This window comes from Ctenopharyngodon idella, chromosome 10 (assembly GCF_019924925.1).
Source record: "Ctenopharyngodon idella isolate HZGC_01 chromosome 10, HZGC01, whole genome shotgun sequence".
Lineage (NCBI taxonomy): Eukaryota > Metazoa > Chordata > Actinopteri > Cypriniformes > Xenocyprididae > Ctenopharyngodon > Ctenopharyngodon idella.
Genome location: NC_067229.1, coordinates 34898661 through 34922010, shown reverse-complemented (window position 1 = coordinate 34922010; position 23350 = coordinate 34898661). Strand labels below are relative to the sequence as shown.

The following is a 23350-nucleotide window of genomic DNA, read 5'->3' as shown; positions in this document are numbered from 1 at the left end:
GGGTCATTTTGCACTACAGCTAAAGTTTCCACTGTAGAAAGAGATTAATAATAAGTCTTAGACACTCCGCAACAGCAGGTATTCATGTAATAATCTTGCAGACAAGGCAGCCTCATAAATTCATAAGCTCACTAGTTCCCTAGTATCGCTCTAGCACCACAAGACTTCAACTTTCACCTGTAGCAAAACAGCATTAATCAAATGATGAAAAAAAAAAAAAAAAAATCTTTACGAAGTACAGTAATTGGATATGATATGTAATATACAAAGAACCACAGCAATGATTTCTGTGTTCCTTTACTGCATATTGCACTGATGCCCTTACCTCTTTTTCAACTAAATGTAAGGCAAGGATGTGGCATGATGGACAGTTCACATGTATGAAAGCACATTGCAACTTTATGTCACAATGCGACTTTTGTAATATAATGCAAATGTGACTTTTTTCTTATATTAGGACTTTTAAATCTCACAGTGTGACTTCATATCTTGCAAACTGTTGCAATTGTTTGTTTGTTTGTTTTTATTTCCCTCGTAATTGTCTTTTAAATCTCACTTTTTTTTTTGTTTCTTGTAATTACTACTTTTAAAGGGTTAGTTCACCCAAAAATTTAAATTCTGTCATTTATTACTCACGCTCATGCCGTTCCAGACCCGTAAGACCTTCGTTAATCTTCGGAACGCAAATTGAGATATTTTTGTTTAAATCCGATGGCTCCGTGAGGCCTACATAGGGAGCAATGACATTTACTCTCTCAAGATCCATAAAGGTACTAAAAACATATTTAAATCAGTTCATGTGAGTACAGTGGTTCAATATTCATTTTATAAAGCGACGAGAATATTTTTGGTGCGCCAAAAAAAACAAAATAACGAATTATTTAGTGATGGCCGATTTCAAAACACTGCTTCAGGAAGCTTCGGAGCATAATGAATCAGCGTGTCGAATCCGCAGTTCGGAGCACCAAAGTCACGTGATTTCGGCAGTTCGGCGGTTTGACACGCGATCCGAATCATGATTCGACACGCTGATTCATTATGCTCCGAATTTGAAATCGGCCATCACTAAATAAGTCGTTATTTTGGTTTTTTTGGCGCACCAAAAATATTCTCGTCGCTTTATAATATTAATATTGAACCACTGTACTCACATGAACTGATTTAAATATGTTTTTAGTACCTTTATGGATCTTGAGAGAGGAAATGTCATTGCTCCCTATGTAGGCTTCACTGAGCCATCGGATTTAAACAAAAATATCTTAATTTGTGTTCCGAAGATCAACGAAGGTCTTACAGGTGTAAAACGGCACGAGGGTGAGTAATTAATAACAGAATTTTCATTGTTAGGTGAACTAACCCTTTAAGGCCCATTCACACCAAGAACGATAACTATAAAGATAACTATATTTGCGTCCACACCAACGAACGATAACGGTCTGTTTATTCTAAGCTCACACACTGTGGTTTCAAAGTGTGTACAACATGTTTTTGCTGCTCTTGTTGCATTTACAAGGCTTTAACCAGCAGATGTCCTCAGCATGCTATGTTTCGAGTGAATAGCTAAGCGTAATCAATCTAATCTAATAGTGAATTTAGCTGATGAAGTCAATATAGTGGAATAAAAACAACACCTCGTCTTTTTCACTGCAACTTCAAAGGAAGCAAAAACAATGTTGTCGAAACTAGCGCTGGATACCTGAGGTAATTTTATTTTACACTGTTTGCTAGCCTGGCATATATCGTTAATACTCACCATTTATTCCGAGGGTATGACCAAATGTTTTTCATATAATGTTATCTATTTTTTTTAAAGTAGCCTTGAAAAGGGGGGTTGACTTGGCTTTTTCTGGACCTCGGCAATTAACTTTTCTACAATGTCGTCTGCCATTTTAAATGCGCAAGCCTTAAATTAGAACGGATTCTGATTGGCTGTCAGTGTTTTATCATTCAACAGCTGGAAAAAAATTATTCTGAAAGTGATCCCATCGATATTGTTTCTCTATATCGTTATTGTTATAGCTGTGGTGTGGACAGTGCTATTCTTTTATATTTAGAACGATTTTTAGAACTATATCTTTATTGTTATCTTTATAGTTATCATTTTCGGTGTGAACGGGCCTTTAAATCTCACAATGTGACTTCACCTCATCTCGCAGTGTGACTTTGTTTTAATATTTAAATCATGATGCAACGTGACTTTATATCTCACAAGTTCAACTTTGTTAATCGTAATTGCAATATTTAAATCTCACAATGTGACTTTGTCTCAATGTAATGTTAAAGTTCATCAATTTGACTTTTTTAAAAAATTTTATCTCACAATTTTCTTTTTTTTTTTCTTGATAAATTGTCACTTTTGTGTGTGCGACACTATTTTATGTCATTTTCAAATCCCATTCTTATTATATATTACAGAACTGAATAAATCTCAGTACCATCATTAAAACTAATATCACACAAAGCAAGGTTTGTGGGAAACATTATTTATGTAAAATACACATAATTATTTATACCCTACTGTAATCCATGTGGGCTCCCCTAGACCTGTGAGCCCTAGAATCACCCCTACGGCCCCCCCTGTAAAAATGTAACATGATTAACAAACAAACCCACCATCTTGTTTTAATCAATCTTTCAGAACATTTGAAATATAGCTGTAAAATGACAAAGAAAAAGCTCACAGATAAACAACCACCACCTGCATTTCACAAATGTGTTTCACCAGAGGGAAAAACGTGTGTGTGGCTTGACAGTGCTTGACAGTGCTGCTACCTGTGCCTACTAACCAAACGCTGCTCATAAATATCACAGACAGAGACCACCTCATAACCAATTCTGAGTCCCCGCGTGAACGCCTGACTGCACGTTTTGAAGTTTAATGAAAAAAGTTTTACAAGCGTACAGGAGTTCAGGAAGAACCCCATTTATGCATTCCTCACGAGTGCCACCAGCAGCAGAATGGGCTTAATTGGTGTATGCCATCTTATTCAAATCTTATACTCTAAATAACATTACTTTTGCTTTTTGTTTCCCACCCCATTTACGCTTTGCACTTATCCAGTCCCCTGGGTGCACCATTCTGAATAGAAATGAACCTTATCAAAAACATGGTCAGAGGAAGGGAATATTAAGAAGGCAAGAATAAATGAGGCAGCAAAAAATTAGTGGTTCTCTGTTGGCAGAAGGCAAAGGTGGTATGACATGTTTACTTATGAGAGGAAGAGGAAAAAACCAACAATTACCAGGTTGGCCCCTAACAAATGAAATTCTGGACCAATTTTGCACAAAGGTCAGGGGTGGATTTAGACCCAGCTAACTCACAAACAAAATGTAAACTGTGATGTACACATAAGGACGCCACATATCAGAGGCCACCACATCATCTTTTAACTCTCTCTACTTTATGTACAGTGAACATAATGACTGACAGGCTCTTTAAAAGTGCCAACAGCATCATCTCTGGCCCCCAAGAGAAAAGAGGCCATTATCGGTGATGAAGGCAATCAATCAAACTGATTCATTTCTAAAGCAATAAATACGACATTGCATGCAGGGCTGAAATAGAGAGATATCAGGATGTAATGACTCTCACTGGGGTAGAAGTGTCATCTGCCGCACCTGGTCCTCAGAAGTAACAAAAACCAGAAAAAACTCTCTTAACCTTAAAAGCTTCCATCTTAGAAGGGAAGTAGCTACGAGGGAGGGTAAAGTCTATAAGTACTCTCAGTCTATTAGATAGTAAGTGTTGGGGAAAGTTACTTTTAAAAGTAATGCATTACAATATTGCATTACTCCCTAAAAAGTAACTAATTGTGTTACTTTCTATGGAAAGCAATGTGTTACGTTACTTTTGCGTTACTTTTTCTCACCTGGGCTGGGCTTATTTGTTTGTTTTTTAATAACAAAAAACAAACAAAAGTATTTTTGGCAAATATAAAGGCCCTTTCACACCAAAAGTGAAATGAATAAGCCTCAAGGCCCTTTCACATTGAACACGACATGAAAAAGCGAGGCAAATCGTGGAACACCAAACGAGAAACGACTGATCATCTTTTGTTAATTCACGCCTGCATGCTAGGTGGTGTCGATCAACAATGCATTTGTCCTCATGTACGTGTCTCGTATATGACTTTAACATCGTCCGCTGCATAATATACAGTGTTAAATTAAGATGAATAAAGTTACTACATTAGAAACACAAGCTATCTATAATGCTTACAAGAATACATCATAAAATATAATTAGAGGTACAATTAGCATCAAGCTATATTTCAAAATTTAGATGATTATTAATGTCTTTGCTCAAAATGCACTTTAAACCACTGTTGAGTTATTGTAATAACTTCTGATATGATCTGAAGTAGGGTTTGATTCGATAATGGGCAGACATGCATTCTTTGTATGCTTTGTAATGGATTGAACGCTAAATCTGCTTATCATTTGTTTTCGAAACAGCGCCCCCACTCTTGGCCTACTGTGCAACAGCAGCAGCTCCAGGCATGTGATCTAAAGCTCAAATCTAATTGGACAGCCCGTTTCATCGTGGAGCGATGGGGGAAAAAAATCGACACACAGGTCAAAAAAAAAAAAACCTTGCTTTTTCGCGCTGTGAATGTTCGCGACAAGTGTGAAAGGCTCCATATAGAATAATTGTTTTGATTTAAGAGCGTCATCGCGCCGGACATTCATGCCGAATTTTCGCGTTCAGTGTGAAAGGGCCTTCAGGCTGAAGGAAATGCAAATTCATGCCTGTACAGTAGAGGGCGCAGCTCAAACAGAACTTTCAGCTGTGCTGCCATTCTGGATTGCAGAAGAATGGAACGCAGGAGAAGAAAGTTCAACACTTACTTCAGCAATAAAAACAAATAAAAAATTAAACACAAATGTGATGTTTATCCAAAGTAATTTTTGCTTATTTGAATGGTCGAACTGGATCATTAAAGGTCAGAAGCAAAGACATTGGTTAATAAAGTGAGATTAAATACATAAAGTATATTTATGTAATTTAACATTTAATTATTACAGGTTTGAGTGATATTCTGAGTTTGCATTTTAATGTTTTATTCATTTTGAGGGATACTGAATCTGTTTTTGTGCAAGTGAGATGAGTAAATGCATGCTCACATTCAGTCTAGAACTACAATAACCATCATGTTTACACAGCTCACACAAAGCCTCTGTACTTACTTCCGATTTCTCTCAGCATGGGTTCAAGAGACGTGTTAATCTTTAAATGGGAAAACAAAGTAACTTGCGTTATTTTTTTGAAAAAGTAACTCAGATATTTTGTTGTAAATTTAAAAGTAATTTGTTACTGTACTAGTTACTTGGGGAAAGTAATCTGATTACATAACTTGTGTTACTTGTAATGCGTTACTAACACTAAGTCAGGAAAAATGTTGAGGCTTACATTGGGTTTTATGTTTTTATTTAATTGGTTAGTGCCTATAATTTAATAGAATATATGGTATGTATTATTTAATAATAATAATAATAATAATTAATTATAATTTTCCTTGATAATTCTGTCGCACATACAGAAAGCATAGTCAGGATCCATAACAGTTAGCGCTGCATAACAGGCTCAGAGCCTTTTCATTCAAACAAGTGCAGGTGTATGAGATATAATGAGAGGCGATGTCACACTGGAATTTGAAGTTTTTAATGTGTTGCTGTGTGTTTGCTGTGGTTGTCATCCATGGCAAATCCTGTTATAGAGCAGCAATGTTTTCTCCCGCACAGCTCTCATCCACAGTTCACTCTCCATTCCAGTACTCAGTTTATTTATCATAAAATAAAATGCATACAAAAACATCCCTGCAACTATACATTCACTGACATATGGCTGCAAATCTGAAAAAAAAAACAAAACAAAACAAAAAAAAACTTGGGATTCAAAACCAGGGCTTCTTGCACTCAAAGTAAAAATGTACTTCCTAACTACCAAGAAGTCATTATTTTTATATTATATATAAGTATGTAAATGTATACTGTATGTATTAAAATAAACTATTTTGCTATTTTTTGCAAACTATTTTTGTAAATAGCAAAACTTTATTTGACATTTCTTCTCACATTGACTTTAGTTGTCCTTATTGACTTTAAATGTACAGTGTTTTAATAGCTAATCTGATGGCAAGTGGATATAAACAACTGAAAAACATGCACATATAATAATCACCATTGAAATAAATGCACACATCAACTGACAATCAGTCAATAACCCTGATTTAAATATATTATGTTTTGTCCACAAAACCTTTCCTATAGGCATAAAGCTGCAAGAAAAATGTGAAATTTTAAATGGGGTTATGGATATTTTGAACAGCAAAGTGCATTTGCATATACTTCACACAAGCATTTTTTCTAGGAAAGTTTACTGTCAAACCCTCGTCATGAACTGAAACCCCCTGTGACAATATTCTGCTGACAATGCCTGACTTAATTTTCACTTTCTGTCTCCCAGCCTCACAAAAACCATCCCATGGAAGTCTCAGGTGCGTGCACGAGTGTGTGTGCGTATGTCTGTCTGAGAGGCTCTAGACATTAAAGTGAATTTTAACAAGGTATGACGACTGGCTGGTGGTATGGGAGAAACCTGCCAAGCTCAGATGCTGTCTCTCTGTGTGCCATCTCACCCTGTTTTCACAAGCTCTGGCCAATTAGCTGCTTTCTCTGTCTACTGGACTAGCTGACAGTCCAATATTTTCACCATGAGTTCTATATGAACATTAATAATCAAAAAAAGTCTGGAATCCATGACTGTCACAGTAAAGCGATTCACACTCACTGTATATGGCAAATGCTAGTACATCAATCCCAAATTATTACGGAAGCAAGCGGAGACACTGAGATGGTGTCAAGGGGATTCTAAGGTGAGGGGTATAGTCTGGTCAACGAGACCCAAAGACAGACAATTTTACAACATTTAGGCTTTTATAAGCATTAAAATGGAATGGTTCACATTAAAATAAAATTAAGCAATATTTCAGCAAAAATGACAATATGGGTTTGGAATGACATGGAAGTGAGTAAATTATGACAAAATTTACATTTTGGATGAATTAACTTCACTGATTGTAATATTTTGAATACTGACATCTAGAATGACTACTAGTCAGCGTATATAGATAAATACAGCATAGAAACAGAAGTAATCATTTGTCTTTTCTTCCCTATTTTGATGTACTGTATATCCAAGTGCAACAGCTTTTCAAACATGAAAAATGTAGGCAGGGACTTGATTTTGTCCATCGGGAATTGATTGCATCATTGTGGTTTGCTATTGCTGCGATTTCGAGTGACAGGTTGTCCCGCCCTCGCCCCAATAAAAACGTAATGAGAAAACAGATGAGATGTTACTGCCAGTTATTTTTGGGGAAGTTATTTTGGTTAAAGATTATGAGAACATATGAATTTATTAAAAAAAATAATCATGTGCAAGTAAATTCTTTCATAATAAATACTGCAATTTTCAATATAAAATAAGAACTGTCCATTTTTTTATTTAATTGTGACATTAACTCTTTCTCCATCCTTTATGAGACAACGGTTCCCCGCCATTGATAGAATTTTCCGGTTTTCCATGTTTTCACAGTTATATGGTAGGGGGCACTATTACGCATCATCTGAAAGAGTATTGAATCTCTGGATCAAAATACAGACAAAAAAAGGGCAGAAACAACTGATAAAGCATTGCTTATGCACATTGTCTTTGAAAAAAACACATGATTTTCTCAGCTTTTTGTTCACAATGTTGCTTTTCAAAATAAACTTACCCACATTCAAGATAAAAAAAATGAATGCATGAAGCTACAATAAAACTTTTTGTTGTTGTGTAAAAGCAAAGGCTAAAGTACGTATTTACGAGTTGAACAAACATGAACGCCACCACAAAGTCGTAAATAATAGTGGGAAGCTCTGGATTTTCTTTAAGCCCCGATCTTACGAGTTGGGGGCCTGTCAGTGAGAAACATGGCGGAATACAACAATATTTATAGGTAGGCTATTTAGCAGTGACATTGTCTTTTACAACAAAATAATCTAATTCACTGCACAAAATATAATAGCATTGTAATATAACAATATAATCTGTAACGATAAAGTTTACAGTGGCTTCATAAATTAATTAAAATTATTAAAAAGCAAAACACACCTAGAAGTAGTTAAAAAAATACTTGTATTTTTATGTAGTTAATTAAAGGGATAGTTCACCCAAAAATGAAAATTTGATGTTTATCTGCTTACCCCCAGGGCATCCAAGATGTAGGTGACTTTGTTTCTTCAGTTCTGAATGCACTCTGATCCTGGAAGTGATCGCTCGCACTCATTGACATATACACGCAAGAGATCCTTCCGTCATCAGAGCGCGTTTTTAGTCCTCACCAACTGGATGCTCAAGGCAGTTGGACATTAGAGGTAAAAAATGATAGAAATACTGTTCGGTTTCTCGCACAAACCGATCGTTTCATGTCTTAGGACATCAATGTGTCATCACGGGCCGCAGGGTTTAATTTGGATTTGTCTGTGCATGTTTTTTTTGACTCTTATAGATGGAGTTCCCATTGACATGCATTATACGACTGACAGACCGCAACGGTTGGAGTTAAAAACCTTCATTTGTGTTCTACTGAAGAATCAAAGTCACCTACATCTTGGATGCCCTGGGGGTAAGCAGATAAACATCAAATTTTCATTTTTGGGTGAACTATCCCTTTAAGAGAATGTACACTGCCATCTTGCTCCAACGAAAGTGACTTGGCCCTGTCCCAAATGGCACACTTCATGTGCACTCTCGGTCTTGTGGACTTACAATGGCCGCTGCGTGCGCATGTCCGTTAAGTCCACAAGACCGTAGGGTGTCCCATTCGTCATTTAAGCTTAAAGAAGGGTGCTCGTGAGCGCCCCCCTTTGCGGCTGCTATGCGCCCTCAATGCGCACTTCTGCTGAGCCCGCAAGACTGTGAGCTACGCAGAAGACTTTACCCAGCAGTCAAAGCAGCATTACGTCGTAAAATTGCGGACTCAGAGGAAGACCGTAAGGGTTTAGGGTGCCATTTGGGACAGGGCCTAAGTCCAATTTTTTATGCCCTTCCCTCGCCAACTTCCCTCCTTCTTGTTCACTCAGATGTACGTCACTGCTTATGTTGCACGAGTGCCCACTACTGGCAGAACCCTAGAAATGTGTTTACATGGAATGCCCTAAGCCCTTGATCACTTGGAATCTGCTTTGGAGCTGATATAGAGCACGTCACAATCATGGTGCATTGTGGTCTATGGATCTGCCTGAAGTGTACATGTTAGGTAGACTCGCTCAATATCGTGGGGTCGAGGGTCTGTCCAAATAAACTTCCCTCGACCACTTGACAAAGTTGAACGCACTTCAAAATGGCGGTGGGGATTCCCCCGAGGGGAAGTGCTTAGGGAAGTTCACAAGTGTATGGCTAAGCCCTTGATCACTTGGAATTCACTATGGAGCTGATTTATTATTTGGACCCCATTTTTACTTATTAATTTGTTTTAGGCACCATTATATATGCATATTAGTTGTTGGAGAAAATATATAAAGTCCTATTGGTTAGATTAAATATCAGCATAATTAATATATTATACACTATTATGCGATTAATTCAGTTAAGCGTGATCTGCTGAGACATCACAATCGAGTTGAATTGTAGGGTATAGAGCTGCTTGTACATCGGAGTAGACTCACTCCCTTGGTCAAAATCGAGGGGACGAGGGCCTATCCATATAAACTTCCCTTACCCATTTGACAAAGTGGAACTCACTTCAAAATGGTGGCAGGGATTCCCCGAAGGGAAGTGCTTAGGGAAGTTTGCAAGTGTATGTCTAAAAGTGAAGTGGAACGCACCCACCGTCTAACGCTACACTGTCAGTCCAAATCCGATTATTTGTGTATCCAATTGGAATCTGATCTATAATTATTGACTTCCTGTCCACATTGTGTATCGCAACGATTTGTGCGTTCATGCCGCTCTTTCCTTTTCCGGAATATCTGCATTGGTTTCTATGGCAATGATATCACGTTGGTAGTCATACGGCAAAAACAACAACAACTGCAGCACGGAGGGGTTTGCAATACAGATGTTGTTTTATTTACAACATGACATTGTGTAGCCGTCGCGTGCTGGACTACTGTGTCTTCTGTTATGAGCGGATTTATTTCATGCTGTCATCTCTGCCGGTTTCAAAACATGTCTATATTGTCATTTTCTACTCGTCCAGCAACAGCACAACCTCGTTTCTGAAGCGACTTTCAGCATGTTTCCTATTACAACGTCTGACGTTTGCATTTCACGTGGCGTGATAAAGTCACATAAACCATGCAAAATCCGATCAGAGTAGTTAGACTGAAACGGATTTCCAGAAATGTGATTTGAATAGGATTTCAAACCGCATATGAATGTAGCTCGAAATGAATTTGTAAAAATTGCATTTCATGTGATTTTTGGCCATTCACACTTACTTATAATCTGATCGGATTTCAACGCACAAAATTCGGATTTGGACTGATAGTCTAAACGTACCCTATAAGTGGAGTTAAGCAGCCTTGAACCCACTGACATCTTAAACACAACTTTCCAAAACATAAATATGAACTTCCCAGGACAACTTGAATGCACCATTAATAGTGTGGGTAATGCGTGTGTGAACGTGCAGCACGTGAAAGAGACACAGCTTTCTGATTGGACTAGCAGAGTTCCACGAACTCCACCTGAGTGAGGAGAAGAGCAACACGCACGGGTATGAATTATAGTTATCTAAATGCATCATTTTGATGGAAAACTCCATCAAATGGAGTAAATAAATGCATAAAACGAGCAATAAAACTAAGTAACTAGGTAGGTTTTTTTTTTTTTTTTTTTTTGTAAAGTTATGCTTACCTTTTGCGCAGCTCTCCCTCATAGTGTCGTATATACGGATCTGCCTGTAGAAACGCGTTGAGGTTTGGTAAAGTCTCATCAGTTATTAAATCCGACATTGCTGTGGCTCTCAGCGTTTTAATAGAAGCGGTATACTGGCATCTCTTGCTCAAGACTTAAGGGAGGTGGGGAGCGTCTCTGTAGGCTTCGCAAACTCACGACCAATCCACCTTGGCCTGTTGCCCAATCCAGTCAGCGCTCAGAGCAGAACAGGCCCTCTTTCATATAAAACACATTTCTTCACTGGCTGCAAACGTGACCTTTTCTTTCAGTGTTTGTGCTGTCATAAATATTTTTTTTCCTGATTTGATTGCAAAAAAGATTTCTGTTATGTTGTTAAAATATTATACTATCACGTTTTTTTTTTTTTTTTTTTTTTTTTAAGAATTGAAAGTTGACAGTTTACAGTTTTGGTTTGGCTTTTCTGTATGTCAAATGTGTAGTGGTGTAACTGTCCAGAGATCGTAAGATTGGAAGGGAAAAACATGATTAAAAGGCTAAAATGTAAAAAATAAATAAATAAATAATAATAATAATAAAAAGTTAGCTAAAGTAGTTTTCCATGGTTTCATCATTATTCATTTATATAAAAAAGTCGTGTAAATGAATTAAAATCATATATTTATTTATTTATTTTTTAAAGATGTGGTATAAGCCATTTTGTTGTCATGTTACAAGATTTGGAGACCTTTTCATTTAATTAAGGCAATAAGGCATGTTTTGCCTTAAAAACAACTTCATGACTGAAAATAATGATCAGGTTGTGCTGTTATTTTTATTATTTATTTATTTTCCATTTTAGTACTTTTTTCTTCATGGTTACACTACTTGTTTTTAGTGAATGTATGTATTTGTGTATATAATGTCTGATAAGCTCTGTTAAATTCAGTGATTTTCTGCAATTGAAAGAATACTGTGCAGTCAGTGTGGCATTTAAAATTACTTTATAATTATTGTGTATGCAGTTTTAATTAATTGGGAGAATGAGATCACAAATGAACTAAAGAACCTCAAATATACACTTTCATATCACTAAATTTTGTATACATTGTAGTAAATCTTGATCTCTAAAAAATAAAGTTAATGGTTACGTATATATTATAATACCATTTACAAAATTTTACAATCATACACCTTAACATGCTTAAACAAGATACAGATAAAAAGAAAATATTATATGGCTGTTGACTTTCTGTCTTTGTCACACACTAGACATTCTTAGGTGAGATAAAACTTAAGTCTGAATGCTTGAAATAAATGCACACAGGTGTACGGCCAGCTCGACTACAAACTGGATTTGAGCTTATAAGATCATAAAGCCTGGGGTCATGGGTCATCCCACTGTTTATTCAGCCCACATTGGGAATGATGGCAGCGTATGGATGAAAACCGCTTCAGGAACATAATGAGTATTGTAGACATTTTCTCCATATACTCTCAGCAGCACAGAATGGGGTTTGGCTCCATTATGCATCAAAAATAAAATTCTTTCAGTTAAATGGAAAGGCACACGTCTTTTGACAGAAGGATTATCTGAGTAATCTTCATAATGTATGATCAATGAATGAAGCAGTCTTTTAGTCCTCAGCCAGGTAAGCTCTATTCATACTGCATGAATACCATAAATTAGTACATATGTCTTATTTTAAATTTGTATAGGGTTGCTGTTGAAAAGAGAATCATAAATAAATTGGATGTGCTATGCCCAGACAAGTATTACACCAATGTCCATAGGGTGTTTTTTCTAGTTGCAGTTGTTTTCTCATACCGTTTTGTATCTGAGGTGGCTCCTTCGCTCTCTTTGGCCCTTAAATGAGCAAAAAAAGTAGGTGCTGTGATTTGTCTATCCCAGGCTCCTTGGATCTACATTCTTAACTTTATTGTGTGCAATAACTTCGCCTGGAGGAGCCGAGGTATTTCCTGGCTGTTTTTCTGAGACTGGGAAAGAAGAGTGAGTTATGATGTTATGAAGAATATGCACACAAAGCATCTCTCTCTGCCATTTCTTGCTTTTTCTCTCGGCGGTATAGTTTTCCCTTGTGAAATGCAGCGAGAGGACAAGACGGTAGTGCAAATTCCCAGGGTAGGGTTGCCGAGGCTACATAAAAGAGCCTTAGATCTGGTAGCGGGGTTATTATGGGCTGTGAATCGGAATCAAAAGGCCATTTTAGAGCTGTCACATGACCCCCGGGGCCATGTTGCCACATCGCGTTGAAGACATTTCCTTCCAGCATCTTCCCTAGAGACTAGTCAAACAAGACCTCACCCAGACACTCTCACTCAGACAGACTGAAACCCTTAGACATGGAGGACGAGAGCCTATCACAGATCCTATGTGATAGTTTAGTTAAAACTAAAAGAACTCTTAAAATGACTTTGTTTGATGTGGGGACTAATAATGGAGTAGTTCTTAGATCTCATGTCATTCTGTTGCTGTAATGGACCCTATTTTTGTAATCACTACATTAAGTAGTTCAATGGTGCATTTACATGTCAGGATTTGCATACGCATGGTTGGATTTACATATATAACTGTGGATAAGTGGTCGAGGGTTACTTATTCCTCACATCAGGTTCTGACAAGGTCTTTAAACCAATGTGTCCACCTTGAAAGTGACATGTAGATTTACATAGCAATGTTATCGTAGACTTGTGTTTGCTCATTGAAATGCACCGCAAGGGAATGGCGCTTTTCAATAAACACTGAGCATATAGTGTTTGTTTTGCTGTCGGTAACAGATATGCATGTTTTCTAAATTAATTTCTGGTCCCGTGCCACAGAAAATAGACCACTGAGCCAGTTAACACCAAACTATTATCAATATCTCATTCTAATTTGCATAATGGAGTGCAGAATACATTTATAATATAATATTTATTTTTTTAACAAACATATAAGATGATGTTATTTTGGCATACAACCAAATATATTTAATTAATTTTAAAATTACAGCCTATTATAGTGTGTAGATTTCAGTCAAGCAACAACTTTTTTATTTTTAGTTTTTTTTTTTTTTTTTTTAAATAAAAGTTAATTTAGCCTTCAGATTGAATGGATATCCAGTATTGTATGTATGTGATCTGGATATCATTTTATAAATATAGATTTCAGCTCTTCTATAGAATGTGCCACTATTGCATCAGCGCTGTTGTTCACTCCTTTGTGATGAATTCAATATCTGTAGAAGCTCAGGCTGAAGGCGGTCAAATCCCTCCCGATCCACAAACACACATAATAATCACTTGTTGGTTTATCCACCAGGGGGAGTATTCCATTCATTTTCATTCTCAACCTAACATTTCACCACCTTTACTGCATTATTTGTTTGTTTACCTTTATATTTTTTACAGTAATCAGAAAATATGATCAAACTTGTTTGTATTTATTTCTAGCCTGAAGCTGTCTTTGCCATGATACAATGCTACCACAGCAGAGCATCAAACTATAGACCTATAGATAGATAGATAGATAGATATTGCCAATTTATATACTTAACATTTAAATAATGTGAATTTCAGTATGATTTTTAAATATGAATTTGCTGTTTCACATCCATGTGTTTTAAACATATGGAAGCAGAAGGCATATGGGATAACATGCTTTGATAGCTCTAACTGTAATAAATGACAGGAGATTATTGTTTATCTGTGGAGGTGTGTATGTATTTTGTCTTCACTGTTTTCTCTCGGTCACAGCCTGCTAGAGTTATGCGTATTTGCGGTTGTAAATATTAAATGGAATAGATTTATAGATGGATAAAAAGGCAGAAAGGAATCGAGAGAGAGAGAGATAAAGATTAAGCAGGATTTTGTGTGGCTTTGAATCAGCCATGTGACATAATTCATCCAAATCATCAGTATCTCAGATTCAACACCTTTTTGTGTTAAACAACATTTCTCTTTTTCTGTGACTTAATATTTCTTCTGTTTATACAATCACTTTCAGGGGGGAATTTTCAAATGATACTTTTTGGGGGCTGTTTCTGTTGCATGCTTTCTTTGCGCTTTCATGTAAAGTAACTTGCATATATTTGTTTGAAGTTGAACGTGATTTCACCAAGTACAGCATGTTCCTGGAAGGAATCATCATCATCTTTGTTTATCCTGGAACAACATTCCAATCAAGCAATCAGATTTGAGGGACAAATTTACAGTTTATGTAAAGTTCAGGCTGTGAGGGTTAGGGGCTTCTGCACCATTCTTATTCACATATCATTTCCCTCTGATTTTTGTGGTAAGTTATGGGTAGGGTTAGCACTAAATGTTCAAATAGGAATGTTGTTCCAGGACCAACAAAATATGTTGATCCAGCAACATGCCTTGGCAAAATCACGGTGACTGACAGTAGTGTTACAATAACCAACAGTCTTGTAGTAAATGCAATAGAAAGTCGGTACTTCCATACTGTTTCTTTGCATTGCGATCAATGATGGTTGCCTCGTGCATCCTTGACTGTTTCTGTGAGTAATCTGGACATGTTTGTCAGGTTTCTTGTCCAACATGAGACTTGGAATGAAACAGACAGGATGTGGATAATCAGGGCATATTGATTGATTTAGACCTTGTTCATGACACCTCCCACCCAACGTACTTCAGTCACAGTCACGAGCACTCTGAGTCACAGATCTGATGCTTTTCAGAAGATAGACAGCACGATCGATCGCCATTTTTGAGTGTGTGTGTTCTCAAGCCATGAGCTTGTGATTAAATCTCTACTTTACATAACACAGTAAGCTTCAATGAAGCGACTCAATGTTCCTTCATTACTAGTTCTAAAGTGACGTTTTAGAATTAGTTATGGAGCTGCAGGCTTGGGCTCAACAATAAGCCCCAAGAAGCTGTGGTTTACAGTGAATTTATAACAGCTAAGGGGCATTGTAAAACCACCTTAGCCAGAGTGCGAACTACGGGGGGAGCTATGGGGAGCTTGGCTCCCCTTCATAAGGCATGGTCTCCCCTGAAAACGTGATGAAATTTTGGGGGGGTCTCAAAATATATTGACAATGTATTATTTTGACGTGAAATTTCAGTTTTGTGTAATGTGATCATCGTGGATTATTATGTGTAAAATTGCAAATATATCATTCATTCATGCATGACGGCGATTTAAACCTAATTCACTTCAATAAAGGTAAATATACGTGCTATTTTTGTCATGAGCATCAAGGTGTAGGGGCACTGCGGTGCAAATTCCACTCATGTTTAGTGCATGTTAACTCGAACAGCAAAGGAAACTGACCCCAGGCCTGTGTTAAAGGAACACTCCACTTTTTTTGAAAATAGGCTCATTTTCCAACTCCCCTAGAGTTAAACAGTTGAGTTTTACCTTTTTCGAATCCATTCTGCCGATCTCCGGATCTGGCGGAACCACTTTTAGCATAGCTTAGCTTAGTTCATTGAATCTGATTAGACCATTAGCATCTCGCACAAAAATGACCAAAGAGTTTCGATATTCTTCCTATTTAAAACTTGACTCTTCTGTAGTTACATTGTGTACCAAGGCCGATGGAAAATGAAAAGTTACGATTTTCTAGGCCGATATGGCTAGGAACTATACTCTCATTCCGGCGTAATCAAGGAACTTTGCGTAATATCATTGCGCCTGCTGCACCCATGGTACGGCAGCAAAGTTCCTTGATTATTACGCTGGACTAAGAGTATAGTTCCTAGCCATATTGGCCTAGAAAATCTCAACTTTTCATTTTCTGTCCGTCTTATTACACGATGTAACTACAGAAAAATATCAAAACTCTTTGGTCATTTTTGAGCGAGATGCTAACGGTCTAATCAGATTCAATGAACTATGCTAAGCTATGCTAAAAGTGGTATCGCCAGACCCGGAGATCGGCTGAATGGATTTGAAAACAGTAAAACTCAACTGTTTAACTCTAGGGTAGTTGGAAAATGAGCCTATTTTCAAAAAAAGGTAAGGCATGTTATTCGCAATTATGTGTTGTGGCAGGGTTGTTATAGGTCTGCGTAACTCTCGATGTATTAGACCTAATTGAACAGAGGATCTTTGGTATTCTTCTGTGGCATGACGAGTAACTTAAACCGTTGTTCACGTGAACTCATAGACCGTGACAGTGACAGCCTGATGCTTTGTTTATAGACTATTTGTGGGTGGCTGTTTGTTGTTTCACCTATCAATTTGTGTCGATAATGTATAATAGGGTAAATCCTGTATAGTGATTTATTCTATATAGTGCTTGCATAAAGCAAGTAGTGTACACAGTCGTAGCTGTTATGTATCTTTGTAACTCATTGTAAGTCCTCTTTTGAGGCATGCGCAAGCGCACGAACCCCCCCTCCCCCTCCCCCTCCCCCCCATTATAAAACTAAAACAAAAAACAAGTGGGCTCCCCCAAAGTCAACGGTATAGTTCGAACACTGACCTTAGCTGTTATAAATTCACTGTAAACCACGGCTTCACGGGGCTTATTGCTTTTATAAAACGGTTACCACACAATACAAATTTTAAAGCCAAAAAATATGTATCAATGCAACTTTCATGAAGTAAAATCATTAAAAGGCTTCTGTAGTCCCTGACCATGAACAGCAACAGAAGTTACATTTATTACGCCATTATAGGTTTCTAGCAACATACACATTCAGTGCCGCAACGATACTTATGTAATGTGGTCAGCTGTATGGGAATTTTACAACGGCTTCGAACGTGGCTCAACCAATCAGAATCAAGGGCCGGAACTATTCGGCTGTAGGTAATCACAGCGTGCTGATATACAGCCATATCGCACGGCTACGAGTGTGATATTGCATTTATACAACAGTTCGACGGCACAAGTGTGTAAATAAATAAGAACAGAGTGTCTTTAAAAAATCTCTTTTGTGCAGAACTACTCCCTTCCGTCATGGATTCAAATCTCAAGTTGACAGTTTAACATCATAAAACGGATAGTTCTGGCCCTTGATTCTGATTGGTTGAAAAGCTGTAAAATTCCCATACAGCTTACCGCATTACAAAAGTATCATGTGTGATATTGCTTATATATATATATATATATATATATATATATATATATATAATGTATTTTAGAAAGATAGTAATTGATTTACATATTAATTTTTTTTTTCTTGTTTTCTCTACCTTTACCATGTCACTCCCTCTCTTTTTCCACATGCCCACACATGCTCACGCACGCACGTACGCACACTTCTGCTTCTCAAGGCAGCAGTGTTCCTGCACAGCGGTAGAAGGAGTGCTTGGTGGGTTGAGACTCAGGCAACATGTTCTTGTAAACAGGACATGAATGTTGGACTGTGATGAGAGTATAGGCCTACGTTATTGGCATGACTCCTGGGTCCCTAGCATCTTTTTGCATGCTGGTTTAATGGGCTTGGGTTGAGCAGACTCAAGTGGAGATGTACATTAGAGCAAAAGAATGCAGACAAAGTGCATTTATGTGTGAATAAATATGCAAGGGGGGAAAAAAAAGGAAAATTAGAGTGAATTCACATGCAATTATTGGATAATTGGTTATGAGTCATGTACAGAATGGCATTGCATGTCCAATATATGCATTTATTTTTGTTGGTTCATTTCTGATTTGAAAGAAGCCAAATAACATTTCCCAGGAACTGCTAATGCTAATCCTTGTTGAAAGGTCAAAATATGCAGGTGTTCACATCTCAAAGTAGGTAGTTTAATTAATATCTGAAAGAATTTCCTCTGTTCAAGCTTGAAATTTGTGCAAAACACTTAAAAGGAATCAAAAACCCTTTTAATTGGGTACAACAAGAAACCTCTGCAGCTTGCAGCTTGTTGTGTTCATAGAGCTATTTTTCAGTATTCTTTTATTGTTGTCTTTTTTTTTATATAGAAGCGTACTGAGAACAGACAAAGCCTCGCAGCTTTCAGCTATGAGTAGACATGCATTAGTATTGAGTCATCAGGCGAAGTGGAGCTGTGACACGGATGAGATGAGCAATGCGTACTGGAAAATGTTTTAAAAAGCCACCGGGCAGAAGTCTGAAGGCCTTTGCATTTCATCTACTCCTTCTAACAAAAATGCAAAGCAAGAAGATCAGATAGATGCAGGCATGTAATCAATTACAAATATCCTTATTAAATGAATAGAAATACCAAAGAAAAAAAAATTACTGACCAATGTGAATGGATGATACTCAAGCCTCAAATCATGCAGCTTATTTAGAAGCAGTACTTTTCAGTTGGTCTTGGCTGTTTTTTTTTTTTTTTCATGGCAGATAATAAAAAATAAAAAAAGGGGAGAGGGGAGGGGGGGAGGGTTACAAAACATACATTGAAAAAGGGGTCCATCTAGCAATATTAATAGTACACAGTTCAACTTTAAATATACGGTGTAATGTTGTTAATAATCTTGACATATGTCAAAACAAAACTGTAAAAGTATGGTCTTGTTCATTTTATACACCTTCATAAAATCTAATCGGAGCATGCAGAATGATGGTGCCCTCTTGAATTACTGTATGTGTTCAATCACTAGACTGATGGACAGTTATATAAATATTGAAAAATTTCTTTCACACTCTCTAGCACTCTAAAATTGTTGAATGTTTGGCATTAGAAAAGGATGTTTACCTGACAATCATGAGTTTTTAGCTCTCTATGTGACCCTTGAATTAAAGAGGTTTTAAATCAGAAGTAAAAAAAAAAAAAAAAAAGTAGACTTATCGGTTTAAAGACCTTGAGGGGGAAAGAAGGCTAAAGGGCTCTTTCATCAGAAGAGTTTGAATTAACTTTCAGCTTAAGATGAGTTGTTTATTTATCTATGCAATTTTGTTTCAAACAACTTACATTTATGCTTTTGGCAGAGTTATACAAAGCTACTTAAAGTAAATTGCTATGCACTATATGCTACTTGTTATCAGTATACATTCAGTGGTAATCAAATCCATGACCTTGGCTTGCCAGCACTGAAGCTCTAAAATTCTCTACACCAGTTTAGGCTATATTTTTGTTGTGATTTTGAATGTCTTTTTGAATGCAATTTTTGAATCACCACAGGTTTTGACATGTGACCTCAGAAGCACAAGCATTTATCGCCTGACTGTGATGCAATTTTCACAGCCTCCATGTGAACTTAATTCATGAGGTGTTTAATGGATGTTTCAGATGGTTGGGATTACATAGATTGAAGCTACATTATAGTGAGGACAGATAAGCAATGAGATTTTTTTTTTTTAATGCATTTACATTAAAGCATTAATAGCCTCATTAAAACAGGACATTTCTTTTAATGTAAACAGTTAAAGGATTAGATCACTTTAAAATTAAAATTACCACAAGATTTACTCACCTTCAAGCCATCCTAGGTGTATAAGACTTTCTTCTTTCAGATGAACGCAATCGGAGTTATATTAATAAATATCCTGACGCATCAAAGCTTTATAATGGCAGTGAACGGGACCAACGAGTATGAAGCTCAAGAAAGTGCATCCATCCATCATAAACATACTCCACACGGCTCCGGGGGTTAATAAAGGCCCTCTGAAGCAAACCGATGCAAAAAATATCTATATTTAACAAGTTATAAAGTAAAATATCTAGTTTCAACAAAAGAGACATCAGTTACGCTTTTTTCGTAAGTTGAATATGGAAGGTGGTTTTTATAACTTTTTACTTTGTAACTTGTTAAATATGAATACTTTTCTTACACAAACGCATCAATTCGCTTCAGAAGGCCTTTATTAACCCCCCGGAGCTGTGTGGAGTATGTTTATGATGGATGCACTTTCTTGAGCTTCATACTAGTCCTGTTCACTGCCATTATAAAGCTTTGATGCGTCAGGATTTATTAATATATCTCCTATTGTGTTCATCAGAAAGAATGGCTTGAAGGTGAGTAAATCTTAAGGTAATTTTCGTTTTAAAGTGAACTAATCCTTTAAGTTCATATTATCTGTTCTGTGTACTGTATATATTGGAATCATATTTTACTATGCAGATACTAAATATATTTTTTAGTTTCTGAAGTTCAGCTTACTTAGAAAGTCAGCTTACTAAATTGCTTCACAGGTGCAGGTCTGCATGTTTTACAAATTGTAATTGCTTTGAGTGATTCTTTAATGTAAACATTGAAAGGGGTTGGCTAATGTACAGTACACTGTATATACTAATGTTTATGTAGTAGTAGTATATATTAATTCAGTATGTATAATTTTGTGTGTGTGTTTATCCGTGTGTTCTGTTTATATCCTTACTAACATGAATAAACATTAATTACTGATCTGGGAGTCACATCCACCATGCATGTTAATCCAAGTACATATTATAGAAAAACAAGTATGAGCGTTAACAGATCGGTAAATTTAAGATGTCATTAGTCACACAAACTCTCATAATCTACTCCATTATAAAGACTTCTGACCACTTATTTTAATTGACGTCGTCATGTGCTTATTTAGAACAAAAGAACCTTGTTCAAGAGCTCTATACAAGTGAAATTCTGTGTTGTTTGCCATTAGTCACTCAGTCTCTCTAGAGTGTATTCTCACTTAATTTTCACAAAACCACTTCAGTTTTAAACGAGGTGGTGGAGTGGCCTTTAGCTTACAAATAATTAGCTCGCCACCTATAATAATGCTGTCTTGCGGAAGTGAGGGTGTACTGACAGAAACACCACACATCCGGAGAAAAATCTTCAAGAAAAGCAATTAAGAGTCTTTTATTATGCTTGAGCTTTCACAGAGCTGAACTATAGATCACATTGACCTTTATCAAAGTGTATGGTGTATATTTTACATGACATGGTTTTAACTTCATTTTCAGGCAGTTATCATACAGTTCCGCTATGAAGTGAAATTACAAAGGTTTTGATATGCTGCTTGCGTGTCACAGACAAGCAAAGTTCTTAGATGAATATGAGATTACCTCAGATTCTTTCAAGTGTTCCAGGCACGCAGAGAAAATTATGTTTTTAGACTACCGTTGAAACGGACACATTCTAAGAAGAAGGTCTTTGGGACCTGGATTGATCTTGTTTTTATGTCTTTAGAGTTTACTTCCTAAGTAGGCTCTCTGGATCATTCTTACTGCCAGAATAGTTGATGCTGAAGAACTATAGTAGCACAGCACTGGTGTATCAGTAGTTGTTGTTGAAGTAAAGCTTTGTGATTATTTTTAGTTGTCTTCACTTATATATATATATTAGAGGTCGACCGATATATCGGTCGGCCAATATATCGGGCCGATATTTGTCTTTTTTTAATATATCGGCATCGGCCGATATCCGTGTTTAGTAGCGCCGATTTAAAGCCAGGCACGTCCGCGGGCAGTCCTGTGTTATTAGTGCTGCTGCCGCATGTGAATTGAAACTTTTGGAAGATTCAACAACAGTCCTGGGAGATAAAGGTAGCCTAAGGCTTAAATTCTGATATTTCAAAGTCCTATGGCCATATATTTACTATATATTACTAGTAAACTATGAAGTGTTGCTTCACTTAGTGAAAGAAACAACGGATAGTATAGAACCGTCGGGAACTGGCATAATGCTACAGCTGGTTGAAGGTTCGCTTACTTGTAGTTAACTTTAAGGACTGTAGTCCAAAACTACCAGCAGCTTGCTTGCTAACATATTAGCCCCAATGTTATAAGTTCTGTTTTATTTTCCCTGTATCGGAGTCAGAGAATTTCACTCTGCTTGGGGTGGAGAAGGCGGCAGCTCTCACAAACACTGCAGCGTGATTGAGGGCTACATTACTCCGACAAATATTGTCAATATTAAGAGGATTTGGCATGTCCAATTAATGTAAGCCTGTTACATTCTTCTAGTCTATGATTATTACTATTAGGTAAGCTACTTTTATTATTAAATTAATATTATAATAAATTTGCCCCGCAATAATTTCACAGCGCATCACCGCATAACTGACGTGCTGTGAGGATAATAAAAGATTAGGCTATCAGCTCCTCTTTGAAAATGTTTTAAACATTTTTTAGGTCTATTATACAATGAATATTAACAGTCTATAATATTTACTAACACTGCAGTCATAAATGAAAATTAAGAGCAGCTTTAGGCTACTTCACTAACTTAAAAAAAAAAAAAGAAAAAAAAAGCTGTTTAACACGAAATACTATTCTTCTCATTTTTTTCACTATATGTACGGGCCACGAAGGAAATAATGGAATAAATTAAGACGGTTATATACCGTTATCAGCATATTATGTTGAAATTCCTCTCTGAGAGAAAATGCTCCGTTAATGCAGCGTCAGGCAGCTCCGTCACTTTTACTTTCACTTTGAATACTGACCGAGGTTAAGCTTTTACCGGCATAACTTTTCCGCAAAGTTTGCACGTTGCTTCTTGTGTGATATCCATTGGCTCCCCTTCTTGGTTGAACCTTCCTTCGGGTGGCCTCGGACTTTCGGCTCGCGGGGGGCCCCGCGGATTTGCGCTACGCCAC

General features: G+C 36.9%; 1 protein-coding gene and 1 long non-coding RNA gene across 2 annotated transcripts in view; one reads left to right on the top strand and one right to left on the bottom strand.

Moving 5' to 3' along the window:
* Positions 1-11751, bottom strand: part of gbe1a (glucan (1,4-alpha-), branching enzyme 1a) — a 159416-nt gene extending 147665 nt beyond the window's left edge. Inside the window, exon 1 of the mRNA XM_051908043.1 lies at positions 10904-11751. Coding sequence (XP_051764003.1) covers positions 10904-11001 — 98 coding nt within the window. The 5' untranslated portion in view covers positions 11002-11751. The remainder of the gene's footprint in view (positions 1-10903) is intronic.
* Positions 11752-22127: 10376 nt separating this feature from the next.
* On the top strand, positions 22128-22947 carry LOC127520161 (uncharacterized). The gene is made up of 2 exons (XR_007932061.1): positions 22128-22175; positions 22234-22947. It is a non-coding gene; the product is annotated as an uncharacterized LOC127520161 (long non-coding RNA).
* The last annotated feature ends 403 nt before the right edge of the window (positions 22948-23350 follow it).